The 17055-nt window shown below is 36.5% G+C and overlaps 1 protein-coding gene across 1 annotated transcript in view; it reads left to right on the top strand.

Moving 5' to 3' along the window:
* Positions 1-17055, top strand: part of CNTN3 (contactin 3) — a 395354-nt gene that overhangs the window by 124092 nt on the left and 254207 nt on the right. Inside the window, exon 4 of the mRNA XM_043443181.1 lies at positions 4161-4287. Within this exon, the coding sequence (XP_043299116.1) occupies positions 4161-4287 (127 nt within the window). The remainder of the gene's footprint in view (positions 1-4160; positions 4288-17055) is intronic.

Raw genomic sequence — 17055 nt, 5'->3', positions numbered from 1 at the left:
AGGGGTGAGTCATGACATAGTTGGGGGAGGGGCAGTCTTATTTAAGCTGAGAAGATGACATTTATGCTGAGTTCTAAATGACGAAAGGAAACCAGAACACAAGAATAAGAAGGAAGATCAACCCAAAGTTCAGAGTGTCTGAGAGCCAAAGACAAGGATGATGGTGCAGCTGGACCTCAGAAAGTAGGCAATGGGTCAAATGCAGCCTGGGCATAAGGGGGACAAGGCTTGTAAATGGCCGAGTACAGTGCCTGGCTCATAAATGTTAGCAAGTTAGCTATTATCACCCCTCTTTCAAAAGGGTCTCAGAAAGAAATGCTTCTAATTATTTAATACTGTCACCTTAAATTAATAGCAGTCTCTAGAGAGGAATTAGAACATCATTTGGGAATTTGACTTTTACTAAATTGTGATGAATGTTTGTGTTTTCATTGTGGTTACTTGTAGGAAAATTTTTTAAAAACACCTCTATTTATCTTTCTTTAGCAGTATGTCCTTGTTGGTTATCTGTTTTAAATATAGCAGTGTGTACATATTAATCCTAAACTCCCAATCTATTCTTACCCTTCTTCACCCTAGTAACTGTAAGTTGATTCTCTAAAAACACTTGTCTTTTTCATTGAAATCATCCTTTTTATCTATACCCGATTTTCCTTTTGTTGGTTTCCTTCCACAACTTACCTGTTGGTTTCAAACGTACACTATTATGTTAATATAGTATTGCTTCCAAGCCCTGTGAACATCAGTTGGTCAGGACAACAGTGCTATACCATCTCCTAAATGAATAAAATACATGCCACTCAAAATATTCAGAAACCATTGCGCTAGAAAAAATACTATGAAAAAATCTGTCTTCTTTGTAAATATTTACAGGCAGACATTGTAACAGACAGAAATATATTCAAATTTCTAAGACAATAAATATTATTAATGACACACTGTTTTTTTTTTTTTCTTTTTTACTATTATGCAATAAACTCAGGGGGAAAATTTAAGAAAATGACAGCATTGGCTCTTTTTAATTAAGAGCTATCTGTTTAGTACCTGTTTCAAAATCCCTGTCTTCAGGAGATTGTCCAAAGGAAAAGTAAGACGTTTTTCCTCCTTGTGACATTTTCCCCTTATATGTAAATAAAAACCAGGGACTTCCGAGGACAACCCACGACTTTCTTAAATCATCGTGGGCCATAGTAAGGTTAACTGTGTGGTGATGTTTCGGTGGAAGAGTGCTAGTGTTAGCCAGAGTTTGAAGTTTGACTGCACAGTTCCCAGACTGCCATTTCTATCATCAATTACACATTCTGAAAAGCTGTGTGTACTTGCATGTTTCATATACCCACTTTTAGACTCAACACTTCTCTTCTGTACACTGGGAATAATTACGGTACTTACCTCACAAAACGTTGTGAAAGTTAAAGAACAGATGTGGACACATAGAATTCACATGGTGGCTTTCATTGCAACTTTTTCATCATTTCAATGATTATTTTCAGTAGTGTGTTATTTTACCATTCCTGTTAATATGGGAAATTTTTTGTTAATGTAATAATGTTATTACTACTTAAGTAGCCTAAATTGTTTCTAGGCTTTTTTAATGCTTTTCCATCTCATTTTCTTTGTCGTCTCTTCAGGGGTTCTCTTTGTCTCTTAGTCCGGTTATTTATTTATTTTTTTCTTGCAGTTTTACTGAGCATTTCAAGACAGGAGTAAGGAGTTTGGTTGTGTTTTTATTTTTTCCTGTGAATGTGTTTGTTTTCAGAATGCTTTGCCAATGATCATACAATTGCAGTGGCATAAGCTGTTAGTGATGGCATTACTTCTTTCCTTTTTAAATTCATCATACAAAGACACAGGTTTCTAGTTGTGTATATGTGGAAATTCTCAGAAAGTTCAAGTTCTCTTAACCAAAGTAAAAGCACTTTTTTTTTTTTTAATTTTTTTTTTTTCCAGTGGGTTTTGTCATACATTGATATGAATCAGCCATGGATTTACATGTATTCCCAATCCCGATCCCCCCTCCCACCTCCCTCTCCACCCGATTCCTCTGGGTCTTCCCAGTGCACCAGGCCAGAGCACTTGTCTCATGCATCCCACCTGGGCTGGTGATCTGTTTCACCATAGATAGTATACATGCTGTTCTTTTGAAATATCCCACCCTCACATTCTCCCACAAAGTTCAAAAGTCTGTTCTGTATTTCTGTGTCTCTTTTTCTGTTTTGCATATAGGGTTATCGTTATCACCTTTCTAAATTCCATATATATGTGTTAGTATGCTGTAATGTTCTTTATCTTTCTGGCTTACTTCACTCTGTATAATGGGCTCCAGCTTCATCCATCTCATTAGGACTGGTTCAAATGAATTCTTTTTAATGGCTGAGTAATATTCCATGGTGTATATGTACCACAGCTTCCTTATCCATTCATCTGCTGATGGGCATCTAGGTTGCTTCCATGTCCTGGCTATTATAAACAGTGCTGCGATGAACATTGGGGTGCACGTGTCTCTTTCAGATCTGGTTTCCTCAGTGTGTATGCCCAGAAGTGGGATTGCTGGGTCATCACAATTTGTATGGAAATACAAAAAACCTCGAATAGCCAAAGTAATCTTGAGAAAGAAGAATGGAACTGGAGGAATCAACCTGCCTGACTTCAGACTCTACTACAAAGCCACAGTCATCAAGACAGTATGGTACTGGCACAAAGACAGAAATATAGATCAATGGAACAGAATAGAAAGCCCAGAGATAAATCCACGAACCTATGGACACCTTATCTTTGACAAAGGAGGCAAGGATATACAATGGAAAAAAGACAACCTCTTTAACAAGTGGTGCTGGGAAAACTGGTCAACCACTTGTAAAAGAATGAAACTAGAACACTTTCTAACACCATACACAAAAATAAACTCAAAATGGATTAAAGATCTAAATGTAAGACCAGAAACTATAAAACTCCTAGAGGAGAACATAGGCAAAACACTCTCCGACATAAATCACAGCAAGATCCTCTATGACCCACCTCCCAGAATATTGGAAATAAAAGCAAAACTAAACAAATGGGACCTAATGAAACTTAAAAGCTTTTGCACTACAAAGGAAACTATAAGCAAGGTGAAAAGACAGCCCTCAGATTGGGAGAAAATAATAGCAAATGAAGAAACAGACAAAGGATTAATCTCAAAAATATACAAGCAACTCCTGCAGCTCAATTCCAGAAAAATAAATGACCCAATCAAAAAATGGGCCAGAGAACTAAACAGACATTTCTCCAAAGAAGACATACAGATGGCTAACAAACACATGAAAAGATGCTCAACATCACTCATTATTAGAGAAATGCAAATCAAAACCACAATGAGGTACCATTACACGCCAGTCAGGATGGCTGCTATCCAAAAGTCTACAAGCAATAAATGCTGGAGAGGGTGTGGAGAAAAGGGAACCCTCTTACACTGTTGGTGGGAATGCAAACTAGTACAGCCGCTATGGAAAACAGTGTGGAGATTTCTTAAAAAACTGGAAATAAAAGCACTTTTTAAAGGATACTTGTTCAGTGTTGTATCCTTCTTTTCAATTTGCTAGTAATCAAATGGAAATCCTACCAAATATTGAGCGTTTTGAGGTTGGAATGCAAAATAACATTGTCAACACTCAGATTTGCATGCATGGCAAGTATTATGAGAAAGACAATACTCAGGGATTCAAGTGTATTTGAATACAGCTTTAGTTTTGTAAAGAGGCTTATGACAGAAAGACTTCCTAGACCAGGTAATTAACCAATGATAATTTAGGTAGAATTTATGTTATAAAATGTGATTAGAACAGCCTTATTTATTCTTTTAAGTAATCTTATTAATATGGCAGTGGTTTTGAGAGTAGTTTTCATTCTCTTAGAAGTGTTACTAGGTTGCAAGGACAGCTCCAGTGATGCCTTGTAAACAACGCAGTGCCTGCAGAGCATCTTTGTGGATAAAGGAAGAGTCTGTCCGCAAAGAGCCTACATCTTTGTGGATAAGGGAAGAAGCAGTGTCTGCTTCCCTTGTTTTTAAAACAGCACTAGAGACACTGGTTGGTTGCTTTTCTTCTTTAATTCTAGAGTGCAGCTGGTACAGTACCTTTTACTTATTATGATTATTTTTTGGATGTCTTCTACCCATATAGGTGAGCTGCTCTTACAGGGCCCAGTGTTTGTCAAAGAACCCAGCAACAGCATTTTTCCTGTTGGCTCAGAGGATAAACAAATAACTTTAAATTGTGAAGCACGAGGCAGCCCTTCACCTCATTACAGGTACAGTGGGAAGTTTGAAAATCCATGTAAAGAAAAAGCAGTTTGGCAACTGTGAACTTATTTTTTTGTTTCAGTATACTTATGCTATCAGTAAGTTATAGTACACGAAGCTATAGTTGTCTGCTATATTCAACAGTCATCCCTAAACATTTGGGTCCATATTTTGTATATTTGATTGATAGTTTACTTTACAGTAAGAATTCTTGATTAAAGAAAACATGATAGAGTCTCTTAAATAGGCAATGTCTTTTCATTGATTTGTGGTAGAAATTAATGTATAAACTTGGATTTACATGTAGTCTTTGGGAACATATCCATTGTGTGGATGAAATTAAATATGTTGTAAAAGTATGTAGCAGTCACAGTTTTAGAAAAAGGTAACAGCGTCTATCCTTCTTCCTTTATTATTTTACTGAGTATGTGTTAGAAGGTTCATACAGTGTAGAAGAATAAAATATATCCCTACTAAAGTCATACTAAGTATCAATTTTTCAAATAATATAAATAATAACTTGTTCACTAGAAACCTTCTAACAACACAGAAAGGTATAAGGAAAAAAAAAAAACTGAACTCTCATCACCTTAAGATAAAAATATAATATTTGGGGAGGTGAAGATAGTTTATTTGGATGTGATGGATATATACTTTACTAAATAATACAGGATTAGCAATTTTTACTTTTAGGGTTCTCAGGGGACCCACTTTAATGAAGAGATGAATTATTTATAAACAGGATATGCTGCTTTTATTTAAATGGCTATGAGAAAGTGCCTGAGGCACCTTGAAAATAGCATGCTCTTGAGTACTGCAAGCGTTTGTTTCAAACTCCCTGTTTACAATCTCCTTCACTTGGCAAAACCTTTTCTATAACCTGAAGAACAAGCAGACTTCAGCCTTTATTAATGAAATTCTTAGTGTTTTGAGTAGTGATGTAGATCTTGTTGAACTCCTGTTGTTCTCTTAACCCATGTTGGTAATAGCAGCCAACAATCATTGTTAACTTGGGTCAACCTTAGGTTAGAAAGTAGACCTTTGTATTTTTGCATTTGCAAGTAAAGGTCAGTTTCTGTCAGCAGTATTCAACAGCATATATATTGAGCACCTGTTGAGTATTTTCAGCACAATAATTGTAATGATCCAGGTTACTGGTCAGAATTGGCTGAGATGATAGAAGATTTTCTTCTCTCTGCCTCTTCCTTAACCTATAGAAATGAGAAAAGTTGTTAACATGATTTAAAATAAAACAAGAAACTATTTTGTGAGCTTGGTCAGTTAATCAGACACAGTACATGCAACAGGTGGAAATATTTTCTTCTTTGGAGGGAAGATGAACAGATCCACTTAATAGGACATTATCTTGGAAACATTTTCACCAGCGTTTTTGTAGGACTTCTAACACTTTCTAAATGCATCTGTTTGTTTCTTCCTGAAATAGAAAATTATCCTTTTAGATATGACTGTAAATATTTTAAAAAATCCATGTGAATGACTCATGCGTGGGCTGGTTTTTTTTTTTTTTTTTGGTTGTTGTCAGTAAAGTTATTTCCTGGCATTTTATCTTGCGAATAATTTGGTGACGAATGTGTTCAGCTGAAAACTTGTCAAGATAAAAGATATAGTCATATAGGATTTTATTTCTAAATGAATAGATTAATTATGTTGGTAAAGTTTAATCAAACAGCAAGAAGTCTGAGCTTAGAAATTCAAAAGTATCTTTTTGTTGTGTTTATTTATTTATCAGGTACTTATTTTAATTCCAGTGTATTACAATTAGAGTAAATACAATTAAAGTACCAGGTATTTACAAAATGCTATTGTATAGACATGATATATGTGTTTAAATAAACTGATAACGTATAAAACATTGATAAAGTTCGGCCATTTGCACAGTACTTTTTATGTTTTATTATATGTCCTAAGACACTGTATGTTGCATTTAAAAACAAATCTGTACCTGAAAATAGGAGATGTGTGACTGAAATTAATCAGTTTAAGTTTGATAAATGAAGAAATTTTACATGCTAGGTATTGTTTTAAAATATTTGGCTTATAGGCAAATAGAAAACACTTTCGTTATAGCTCTAAAGATACTCTGAAGTTAAGACTTCTGACCAGTAAAAAATTTCACTTTAGAGTTACTAGAAATTGAGACCTGGCAAAAGCATGAGGAAACCTTTTTTCACTGTGAAAATATTAGGCTTTCCTATAATAAGCAATGATTCCTTATTATCCATGTTATCTGAATAAGTAATTAAGCTGATGAGTAGATGGGATTATAGACTACAGTGGGTTGTAATTATAACCTCATCTACTTAGACACTACCTTCACTTATGGCCTGATTTTTCTCCTAGTTTTTGATTTTAATAGTCAATCCAGTAATATCCTGCATTATTCCTTTACCTGTTTCAGAAGAAAATAACACTTGCTGGCTCTTATTTTCTGCTATCCTTTAAAAATTATGAATAAATAGTGCAAATAGGTAATGATTTTGAAAGTGAAAGAAAGTGTTAGTCGCTCAGTTGTGTCCAACTCTTTGCCATCCTATGGACTATAGCCCACCAGGCTCCTCTGTCCATCAAATTCTCCAGGCAAGAATACTGGAGTGGGTAGCCATTTCATTCTCCAGGGGATCTTCCCAGTCCAGGGATTGAACCCGAGTCTCCTGCATTGCGGGCAGATTCTTTACCATGTGAGCCATCTAACATGGGGATTTTTTTTTTTTTTTACGTTAAGTTAGAGAAAGGATATGTTTTTGTAAATATTTATAAATACAAGCACATAGATAAGAGAGAGAGAAGGGAAGGAGGGAGGAAAGAATGAGGGGACGGAGGAAGGGAGGGTAAAAGAAAGATATTAAGGAGGAAATTAACAGTTCATGTGAAAATATAAATTAAAGGCAACACAAACACATTCTCTAAGATTCAGAGTAAAGTCTAAGAGTCTTGTAAAGGAATATCCTTTTGAAAGCCCAGATCTTTTCTTGTAGACTGAGGCAAACTTTTCTGATGAGAGATCTTGTCTTTGTTATTATCCCACTGGGTAAAAAGAACTCTTAATTGGCCGTATTAGAAATCCAAAAGTTCAGAAATTCTCAAGAGAAATTACTAATCTTAGGGTTTAATTGAGAATTTTATTCCTTCTTTTGCATCTTCCCGCCTGAGCCCCAAAGCCTGTATTTAAAGGTTAATTAGTATTCAGTCTTGTCGTAATTGCCGATGGTGCTGAAAGAGGTTGCCCTGAGGAAGTATTAATAACATTTTTTAAATGGGAAGGATTTTCTCTGACTTCTCATAGGGTTAAATATGCCCATCATTTGCTAAGATTAAAGACCCCAAATAGGACGTTCCCTGGTCACTTCAACTAATGCCATTCAGCATTACAAGGGATCACATATTGGATTGACCAGGGTATAATATGCAAATATCAGTGGGGACCAGGCAGGTAATAAACTAAAAGAGGTGGCCCTTAACAACATGTAGACACATTGAATCATGACGAGAGACTGTCCCACATTTAGCCAGAAGTCCATCCATTGGTCACGATTGCTTCTGAGCCCTGACCAGGAGTCCTGGTCCACTACTACAAAACCTTTTCAAGAGATGTTTAAAATTGAGAAATTTCCTTTTTTTTGAATCTCTATATTTCTAATGTTGACTCTCACTTTTTAAACATGGTAAAGGCCAAAGATGATAAGCCTTAAATGTGAATATGGGCCATGTGGGTTTTGTGTTTACAACATTTAGTCTGGCTCAAGACTTAACAGGCTCTGCTGTCCAGTATGGTAGCCAGTAGCCAAATGTGTCCGCGTATATTTAAATCAGTTCAACTAAGAATTCAATTCCTCAGTCAGAGCAGCCTCGTTTCAAGTGCTCAGTAGCCACACATAGCTAATAGCTACTGTATTGGACACAGAAATGGACATTTCTGTGCTTGCAGAAAGTTTTGTTGGACAGCAGTGCTCTACTTTCTTCCTTGTTGGATCCACAGCTCTTTTCTATAAATGTTCTTCTGTTTTATTCTCAGCACAGGGAAGCAACCAGAATATAATTCTCTTCCAGCTTTATATAATAAATAAGTAAGCACTTTTAATGAAGTACAGGGGAGGACTCTTGGATATACACATGGTAAGGACTACATAGCACTGCAAAATGCAGATTTTCAGGCAACAGTTTCTCCCTTTTAAGTAGGGTTTGCTGTAATGGTGTTAGCTTACATGTGTTTAATTTATTGGAATTCCACTAACTGCATCCAGTATAAGAAAGAAAAAATAATAATAATGGACTAATTTCTGCTCATCATTTATCCAGGGAGTAAATGTAAGGTGTTTACTTGTTATTTGAAGACATACATCCTTGCAGACACAAAAATGTAATACTGTACATGGGACCACATACAGTTTATGGGGTAGAGCATACACAGTGTATGTATTATGCATAGTATGTGATACATTATATTAATACAATATGACATGTATTTAGTATATTTTTGATTATATGCATTTTGTCCCTTTATTCTTCTAAAGCTTGTTGGTCCTAAGGAGATACAGTGCATTCTGCCAGGTTACTAGGCCCAATTCTGTGTTTATCCTCAAGCTCAACTTCTCTTGGCATCCCGACTTCTCTAGCTGATGAGCTCTGGTCCTCAAACACACAGTCAATTTTACTAAGAGCAGTGAAATGCTTACATGGTTGAAATGACTGCAAACACTAAGTAGAAAGAATTTCTGTGGTGCCTGATGGCAAGTAGAGGTAGGCATTTTAAACTTGACTATGCTACTCTCTCTCCCATGAAGCCTTCTCGATACCCTCAGAGTTGGGTTCCATGTTCCCACCATGCAGTACCTATTGTACCAGTGCCTTCCTGGATTATGAAATTTACTTAAATGAAGTATACTTACCTGGTTGAATGTAACTCCCTTAAGGTGAAGACAGTTCTTTCTTCATCCTTCATCCAAAATGCTTAGCAAATAGTGAAAGCTAAATGGGTAGCATGAATAAAGAAATGGGATGAAGTTAACTGGGAGGAAACAGACAGTTTGGGATTAGGTTTTATTTCAGGAGTCAGGAGTGTCATGAAGCATCACAGGAACAGAAGCAGTCTATAGTTTCTTCTATAGGATATTCTTAAACTTGGATTGAGCCCTTCTTTTTGGCTCTTATTTTAAGACAGATTGCCCTTGAAGTGGCAAAGATGACTGCCTAGGTCTACTTACATCCTCCACAGAACATTAACTGGAGAAGAGGAACTCTTTCCTATTAGTGTTACCAAAAGCTCTGAATGGTGTCAGAAAAACATGCAATAAAAACACAGCTAATACTGTCAGAAGTCAGAACCCAGGAGAAATGTAGAGGTTAGATTTTAGATATTAAAGATGGTAGTTGAAAAATTAACATACTTTTGCTGTTGTGTTTTTGTCATGAGGCAAGAAGGAAGGAAAACACATACTGATCAAACACTAGTTCAATTAACTGGATCACAGTTGTATTCCTACCTAATTTCTAAGGCCTGAAGTGAGGAATGGTCTCAGTGGCCATGCTTGGGTCCTGGGACGCATGGCCTCTCCAGAGGAGAATGAGAAAGATGCTGCCAGTAAAAGCTGAAATGGAAGCAGAGATGGCAGAAAGAGCAGCCATCTTCTTTGATTCTTCTCAGAATAATATTAAGATAACCACTGGTCAATCTGAGCTAGGCTTTACCTGTATAAACCGAACAGTCAAATTGTTTTTAATCCCAGTGTAGGTCTAATCTCTTTTTATGTCTTTTTTATTATATATGATTAAAATTTATCAATGAGTGGGAATCTCTGTCATGAAACACATTTTAGAAACTTGATTTTTAAAAACACAGAATCACAATTTAACTCATTTGTATCTTCACTAATTATTGCTGAAGCCTAACTAGTTATTTTTGGATAAAGTATTGAATATGCAAATTCAGGCATTCATTCTTTCAAGGGCTGCAATTATTCTCATCACTTCAGTAAACATATTAACAAACATTGCATTTGAACACAAATGCATTTGCTTATTAACTTGAAAGCTGCATCTAAAACCACAAATTGCTTCTGTGATTAAATTCCTAATTTTCCTGTCAAACCCTAAATAAAGTATTGCCTGTTGATTTAACAAGTGTGTAATGTGGGCATATTTTCAAAACCCAGCCCCAGCTTCTTAAAGAATTTAGTGAATTATTTTGCCTTTTTCTTGGTTTTTCATCAAAGTCTAATATGTAACATTTGTTTTTCTCTGGAGTATTGTTTATGTTTCCATTTTCCTGACCAACCTTTATATGTTGATGTAGTTACCTTGAAGGATAATACAATCAACCATGAGATGAATTGCATCCTGAGATCATTTTGAAACTACCTGATGTCATTCAATTTATTATCACTGAATTTTGTTAGTTTCGATTTCAAAGGGTGATATTCTCTAACCTTTTATTACAAAGTTTTAGTGGAACATCCAAGTTAGGATTTAGTGCCTTAAATTAAACTGACAACAAGATATATCTATGTTTATCTTCATGATTCTCATTCCATACTAGTGTGGTTTTGTGTAAAGAGGTTTCCATATCCAATAATAACTAGTATGATAAATAAATAATAACTAGATGGTAGTGAAAATAATTATACATTCATTCCCTGTCTTTGAGATATTTATTGATAATATGGATGACCACAGTGAGAGGGATGACTGTATGGAGGCTAGGATGGCTAGGTTAGAAGGTAAAATAAGATTACTTCATTTAGGAAACTTCTGTGAGCACCTAGTATGCTCACCTACCTGTTATGACTGATGGTAGGAATTCAGCAGTGTTTGATAGTGTGCTTATATGGTTTGAAAAGTACCTTTCAAAACTTAGAATCTAGGCTTTTTATGTTAATTTAACTCATTGTTATATAAACTTCTGTTTGCACACAGACATACACAGAATCTTACACATAGTTTGTTCTCTGTATTGGAAGGCAGTGATTCATATACTCCCCAATATTGATGATTCTGTTATTTCTTAGAAGTCACAATTACTGTTTCCATCATTTAAAAGTCATAACTGCCAGTTGAAATATCCCCACCTATGCTTTATACTTAAGATTCAAAAACTGTTAACCCAAGGGCCTGCTTAATATCTTAAAGAAATTGTAGGCCAATAACAGGTTCCTGTTGTATAGAATGTGTAAATGAAATTTAGAAATGGACTGATCCAATCCATGCTACCTCAGGTCAGCTGGCAGAGTAAGTGGCCCAGGACTTCTTCTGGAACTGCAACTTCCTCCAGAACCTGAACCTCAAATTATTGACCTAGAAACAAATTCACGTATAAGCTCCACACCAAGCAATTAAAGGGGTTGAGAGCCTATTGCTTGAGAATCAGAGTTGTGAAATAGGAATAATAAACCATTTCTCACTTGTGGATTCTAAAAGCAAATCCTAATTCATGTAGAATGAGCGTTTGAACACTGAAAACTGACAGTGAACTTACAAGATCATTCAGGAGCGTTACAAGATGATGATTATGCAAAGGTGCTTAATCTTGTGACATTTACCACTGAACTGAAGCTACAAGGTTAGTCTGCTTCTGGAGCACAGTGTAAATGTTATATGATTGAAATGCTAGTGTACATCACCCCAGAAGCCCCAGAGCTGTCTTCTTTTGCTCCAAATCACTGCATTAAGCTTTTTGGAATGAAATTGGAATATGCAAATTTTACTTTTATGAAGTTTTAAACGATTTCCATATTTCAAAAAGTATTTCATTCTGAGACTTTAAAGTCCTAAGGAACTTCAAAATTCCTTCATAAAAGTAGACATTTTTAACTTTCACAAAGGATTGTGCATGTTCAAAGCTAAAAGGCAGTGTCTACTTCTGAAAGCTTCCCAAATTTATGACCTAAATGCACCATTTACCTGTCACTGTCTTACCACTGTGCCTGATGTTCACGAACTCTGGACAGTTGGATTACCATTTACTGCAAAGAAATGTAGTCTAATTTGTAAATTTATTAGACATTCTCTGTGGAAGGAGTATGTTTGTGTGCCTTCAAGCTTACTGATTATTTCTTATACAAAAGATTCTATTGAAAATATTCAGAAATGAATATCTGTATTAGGAAGTGAATTGCACTATTTTCTCAGCATAAAATAAATAACATCTGGATGCCCAGGCTCACGGGTTCCTTACACATTGCAGAGTTTAAAAACAACCCTTTTGAATCAACGTATTTTTAGCAAGAAGACAAGCAACCCATGTATAATAAGATATTGAGAAATTTTATATCACCTGGGGATGAGTTCCATTTAATGATGAATAGTATTAAGAAGGAGAGAAATAATTATATTGCTTTGTTAAAAGAAAATTAACCATCTTCTGAGTATCTCAAGTATATCTTCACTCTGATGAGTTTACTAAAACAAACGCAGTTATAATTTTGTTACAGCAGAAACATATGTAAAAGAGCAGTTTTGGCCTTTATGCACAGTGAAATAATTTACAGATTGTGTCTATATGACAAAGAGTGAGATAACAGAAGTAAGAGACATTCATGCATAATGTAAGAAATGTTTTCTATTTTGGCTCTTCAGTCAAAACTTAGAGATATGATAGCTTTTACATCTTAGATGCTTACTGAAATAAGGTATTTTCCCACATATTTTATGATCTCTTAAATCTTTCCAGCTATTAAATAGACAAGAAGAAGTGCTTCTATACATTTTTATTTATCTTTATAATTTGCCACATAGCCATTGTACCTTTATTATTCGTCAACTAAACATGAAAACGGAATTTTCAAATGAAGCCATCAGGCATGCTTCATCAGGCCATAAACATTCTAGACTTTGGAGCTGAAACCTTTTTTCCTTGATACGTACTGTTCTTTGTAGGTAACAAAGCCACAAGTACCATTTGTCATGAGTTCTCCATTCAAAAGTGTGTGAAATTAACTGCATTTTTCCTGCTTTGCATTTAGAGGAGTTCTCCCTTCTTCCTCCACAAGCCATTAAATAACTTAGTAACTAGCAAACCGTTTGCAGCTTAAAAATTCAGCCCACCTGCTTGTGATTTACTGTCAGATTTATTCTTTGAAGGTCAAGCCCAGCATGTGTTTCATCCCACGTTTCACTGACTTCTCAGTCAGGTACAAATGCAGACAAACCATATGTAGAAGACACAGTTCATTCCACATGAGAGGAGATGATCCAAAGCATTGAATCAAACAGGTTGCATTTAACCAACATACACTCTATGAGGGTGGAAGAAAAGAAAAACAAAGCAAACGGACGGACTTGCAGATTTGGATGGAAGCTCCTCCCATGTTAACACTGGTGCCTGCCTATTTGTTGGATGACTACCATGAGCCACTGGTTTTATATACACTGTTTAAATAAATTGATTGATTGATGATTGTTGTTGTTCTGTCGCTCAGTTGTGTCTGACTCTTTGCAACCCCATGGACTGCAGCATGCCAGGCTTCGCTGTCCTTTATCACCTCCCAGAGCTTGCTCAAGCTCATTGTCTGCTGCGTCAGTGATGCCATCCAGCCATCTTGTCTTCTGTCATATCCTTCTCCTCCTGCCCTCAGTCTTTCCCAGCATCGGGGTATTTTCTAATGAGTCAACTCTTCAAATCAGGTGGCCAAAGTATTGGAGCTTCAGCTTCAGCATCAGTCCTTCCAATGAATATTCAGGGTTGATTTCCTTTAGGATTAACTTGTTTGATCTCCTTGCAGTCCAAGACACTCTCTGTAAGAGTCTTCTCCAACACCACAGTTCAAAAGCATCCATTCTTCGGCGCTCAGCTTTCTTTATAGTCCAACTCTCACATCCATTCATGGCTACTGGAAAAATCATAGATTTGGCTATATGGGGCTTTGTTGGCAAAGTAATGTCTCTACTCTTTAATATGCTGTCTAGGTTTGTTACAGCTTTTCTTCCAAGGAGCAAGCATCTTTTAATTTCACGGCTGCAGTCCCCACCTGCAGTGATTTGGGAGACCAAGAAAATAAAGTCTGTCACTGTTTCCACTTTTTCCCCATCTATTTGCTATGAAGTGATGGGACTGGATGCCATGATCTTCATTTTCTGAATGTTGAGTTTTAAGGCAGCTTTTTCACTCTCCTCTTTCACCTTCCTCAAGAGGCCCTTTAGTTCCTCTTCCCTTTCTAACATAAAGATGGTGTTATCTGCATATCTGAGGTTATTGGAATTTCTCCTGGCAATCTTGATTTAAGCTTGCGCTTCATCCAGCCTGGCATTTTGCATGATGTACTCTGCATATAAGTTAAATAAGCAGGGTGACAATATACAGCCTTTACATACTCCTTTCCCAATTTGGAACCAGTCTGTTGTTCCATGTCCCATTCTAACAGTAGCTTCTGGACCTGCATACAGATTTCTCAGGGGGCTGGTAAGGTTGTCAGGTATTCCCATCTCTTTAAGAATTTTCCACAATTTGTTGTGATCCATGCAGTCAAAGGCTTAAGCATAGTCAATGAAGCAGAAGTAGATGTTTTTGTGGAATTCTCTCACTTTTTCTACAATCCAACGGATGTTGGCAATTTGATCTCTGGTTCCTCTGCCTTTTATAAATCCAGCTTGAGCATCTAGAAATTCTCAATTTATGTACCATTGAAGCCTAGCTTGGAGAATTTTGAGCATTACTTTTCAAGCATGTGAAATGAGGGCAATTGTGTGGTAGTTTGAACATTCTTTGGCATTGCCTTTCTTTGAGATTGCAATGAAAAGTGACCTTTTCCAGTCTTGTGGCCACTGATGAGTTTTCCATAATTGCTGGCATATTGAGTGCAGCACTTTCACAGCATCATCTTTTAAGATTTGAAATAGCTAAGCTGGAATTCCATCACCTCCACTAGCTGTTGGTAGTGATAACTTCTAGGACCCAGTTGACTTTGCATTCCAGGATATCTTGCTCTAGGTGAGTGATCACACCATCATGGTTATATTGGTCATGAAGATCTTTTTTGTATAGTTCTTCTGTGTATTCTTGCCACCTCTTCTTAATATCTTCTCCTTCTGTTAGGTCCATACTGTTTCTGCCCTTTATTGTGCCTGTCATTGCATGAAATATTCCCTTGATACCTCTAATTTTCTTGAAGAGATCTCTAACCTGTCCCATTCTATTGTTTTCCTCTGTTTCTTTGCATTGATCTCTGAGGAAGGCTTTCTTATGTCTCCTTGCTATTCTTTGGGACTCTGCATTCAGATGGGTGTATCTTTCCTTTTCTCCTTTGCCTTTACTTTACTCCTTTTCTCAGCAGTTTGTAAATAAATTGATAGAACAACCGTATGGGAAAGTTGACATTGTCTTTATTTTACATGTTGAAATCTTAGGTTTAATGGAGTTTGGTTAATTGCTCATGGTCACATGATGAGTTCAACCCATAAACCAAGGAGCACTTGGTTATGAGTCTCATTTCTGTTCATTCTGCTGTTAATGGTAGGGTTGGATAGAGACTGGGACTAGACACGGGGGGAGGGGCAGGAACTGAGAAACAGAAAAAAGGCTTCTCCCAAAATGTAAGCTCCATGAAGGAGCTTTTTCACCCCTTCCGTAGAGCCTGGACACATAGGCACTCATAGGTGGCTCAGATGTTAAAGAATCTGCTTGCATTGTGGGAGAACCAGGCTTAATCCCTGGGTCTAGAAGATACCCTGGAGAAGGGATGGTAACCCACTCCAGTATTCTTGCCTGGAGAGTCCCATGGACAGAGGAACCTGGCGGGCTACAGTCCGTGGGGTCGCAAAGAGAGGGACACGACTGAGCAACTAACACTTTTCCCTTCCCTTTCAAATATTTTTTTTTTTTTTTTGCCAAAAAGGGATGAAGGGAGAGAGGGAAGAAGGGTAGAATGAAGAAGGAAAGGAGGAAGGAAGGTTGATTTTTCGAATAATAGTTCTTGAAAATGAAATAGGGTAAATCAAGATTGGGTAACTCTTACCTATGTCCCTCAATAGGTAGTCCATGGTTACTTCTTGGGGATATTATAGACCAGTTCTTCCAAACTTTAATGGGCCTATTAAACACCGGCAGCTTTCACTAAGATGCTAATTTCTGGCTTAGTAGACCTGGATAGTGTCTAAGATTCTGCATTTCAAGCATACTCTCGGATGATAATGAGGGTGCTCATGACCCTGGTCTGCAGACCACCTTGTGTATCAAGAGTGCAGAGTGTTCAGAAAGAATGCGAATGAACAGTTTTCCTTAATCTCCTTTTCTGAGTTTCCGTAGTTCTAGGATTTGGGCAGGAATAAAATGAAGAGGGGTTAATAGGTGTTTATGGTCTCACTTCAAAATTCTAAGGGCAGGATTAAAGTCCAAATAGAAGAAAGTAACCTAAAAGACACATGCAAATATAGACTTGCCCTGGGAAAGATCATGAGAGTTTCTGTATAAGCCAAGCAAAATCAAACCAATAGCAAAGATCTGCCACAAATGAGAAGGCGGTTCTGGTGTTTTCTATTTCTTTATCATTTTGTTCTTGTAAGCTCAAAAGAAAAGACATGAGGCCTCCAGATTTTCCTCTTAATTTCAGAATTTTGCTTTAAACCTAGGAGTCTTGTATGTGAATATAGAAAGAAAAATCAAGGCAATCTTAATTTTTAAGATGAGCAAATGATAAAATACTACTTTGATCAATAGAAACTAAATTTGTAAATGTATTCATTTCTTAGTATTAAATTGTTTTATGTTCTGCTATTTCAGGTATAAAAATGATATAAACATATAGTCAAGTGTAATGATGAATATCCAT

The sequence above is a fragment of the Cervus canadensis genome, chromosome 22 (genome assembly GCF_019320065.1).
Source record: "Cervus canadensis isolate Bull #8, Minnesota chromosome 22, ASM1932006v1, whole genome shotgun sequence".
NCBI lineage: Eukaryota > Metazoa > Chordata > Mammalia > Artiodactyla > Cervidae > Cervus > Cervus canadensis.
This window is presented reverse-complemented; position numbering and strand designations above follow the sequence as displayed.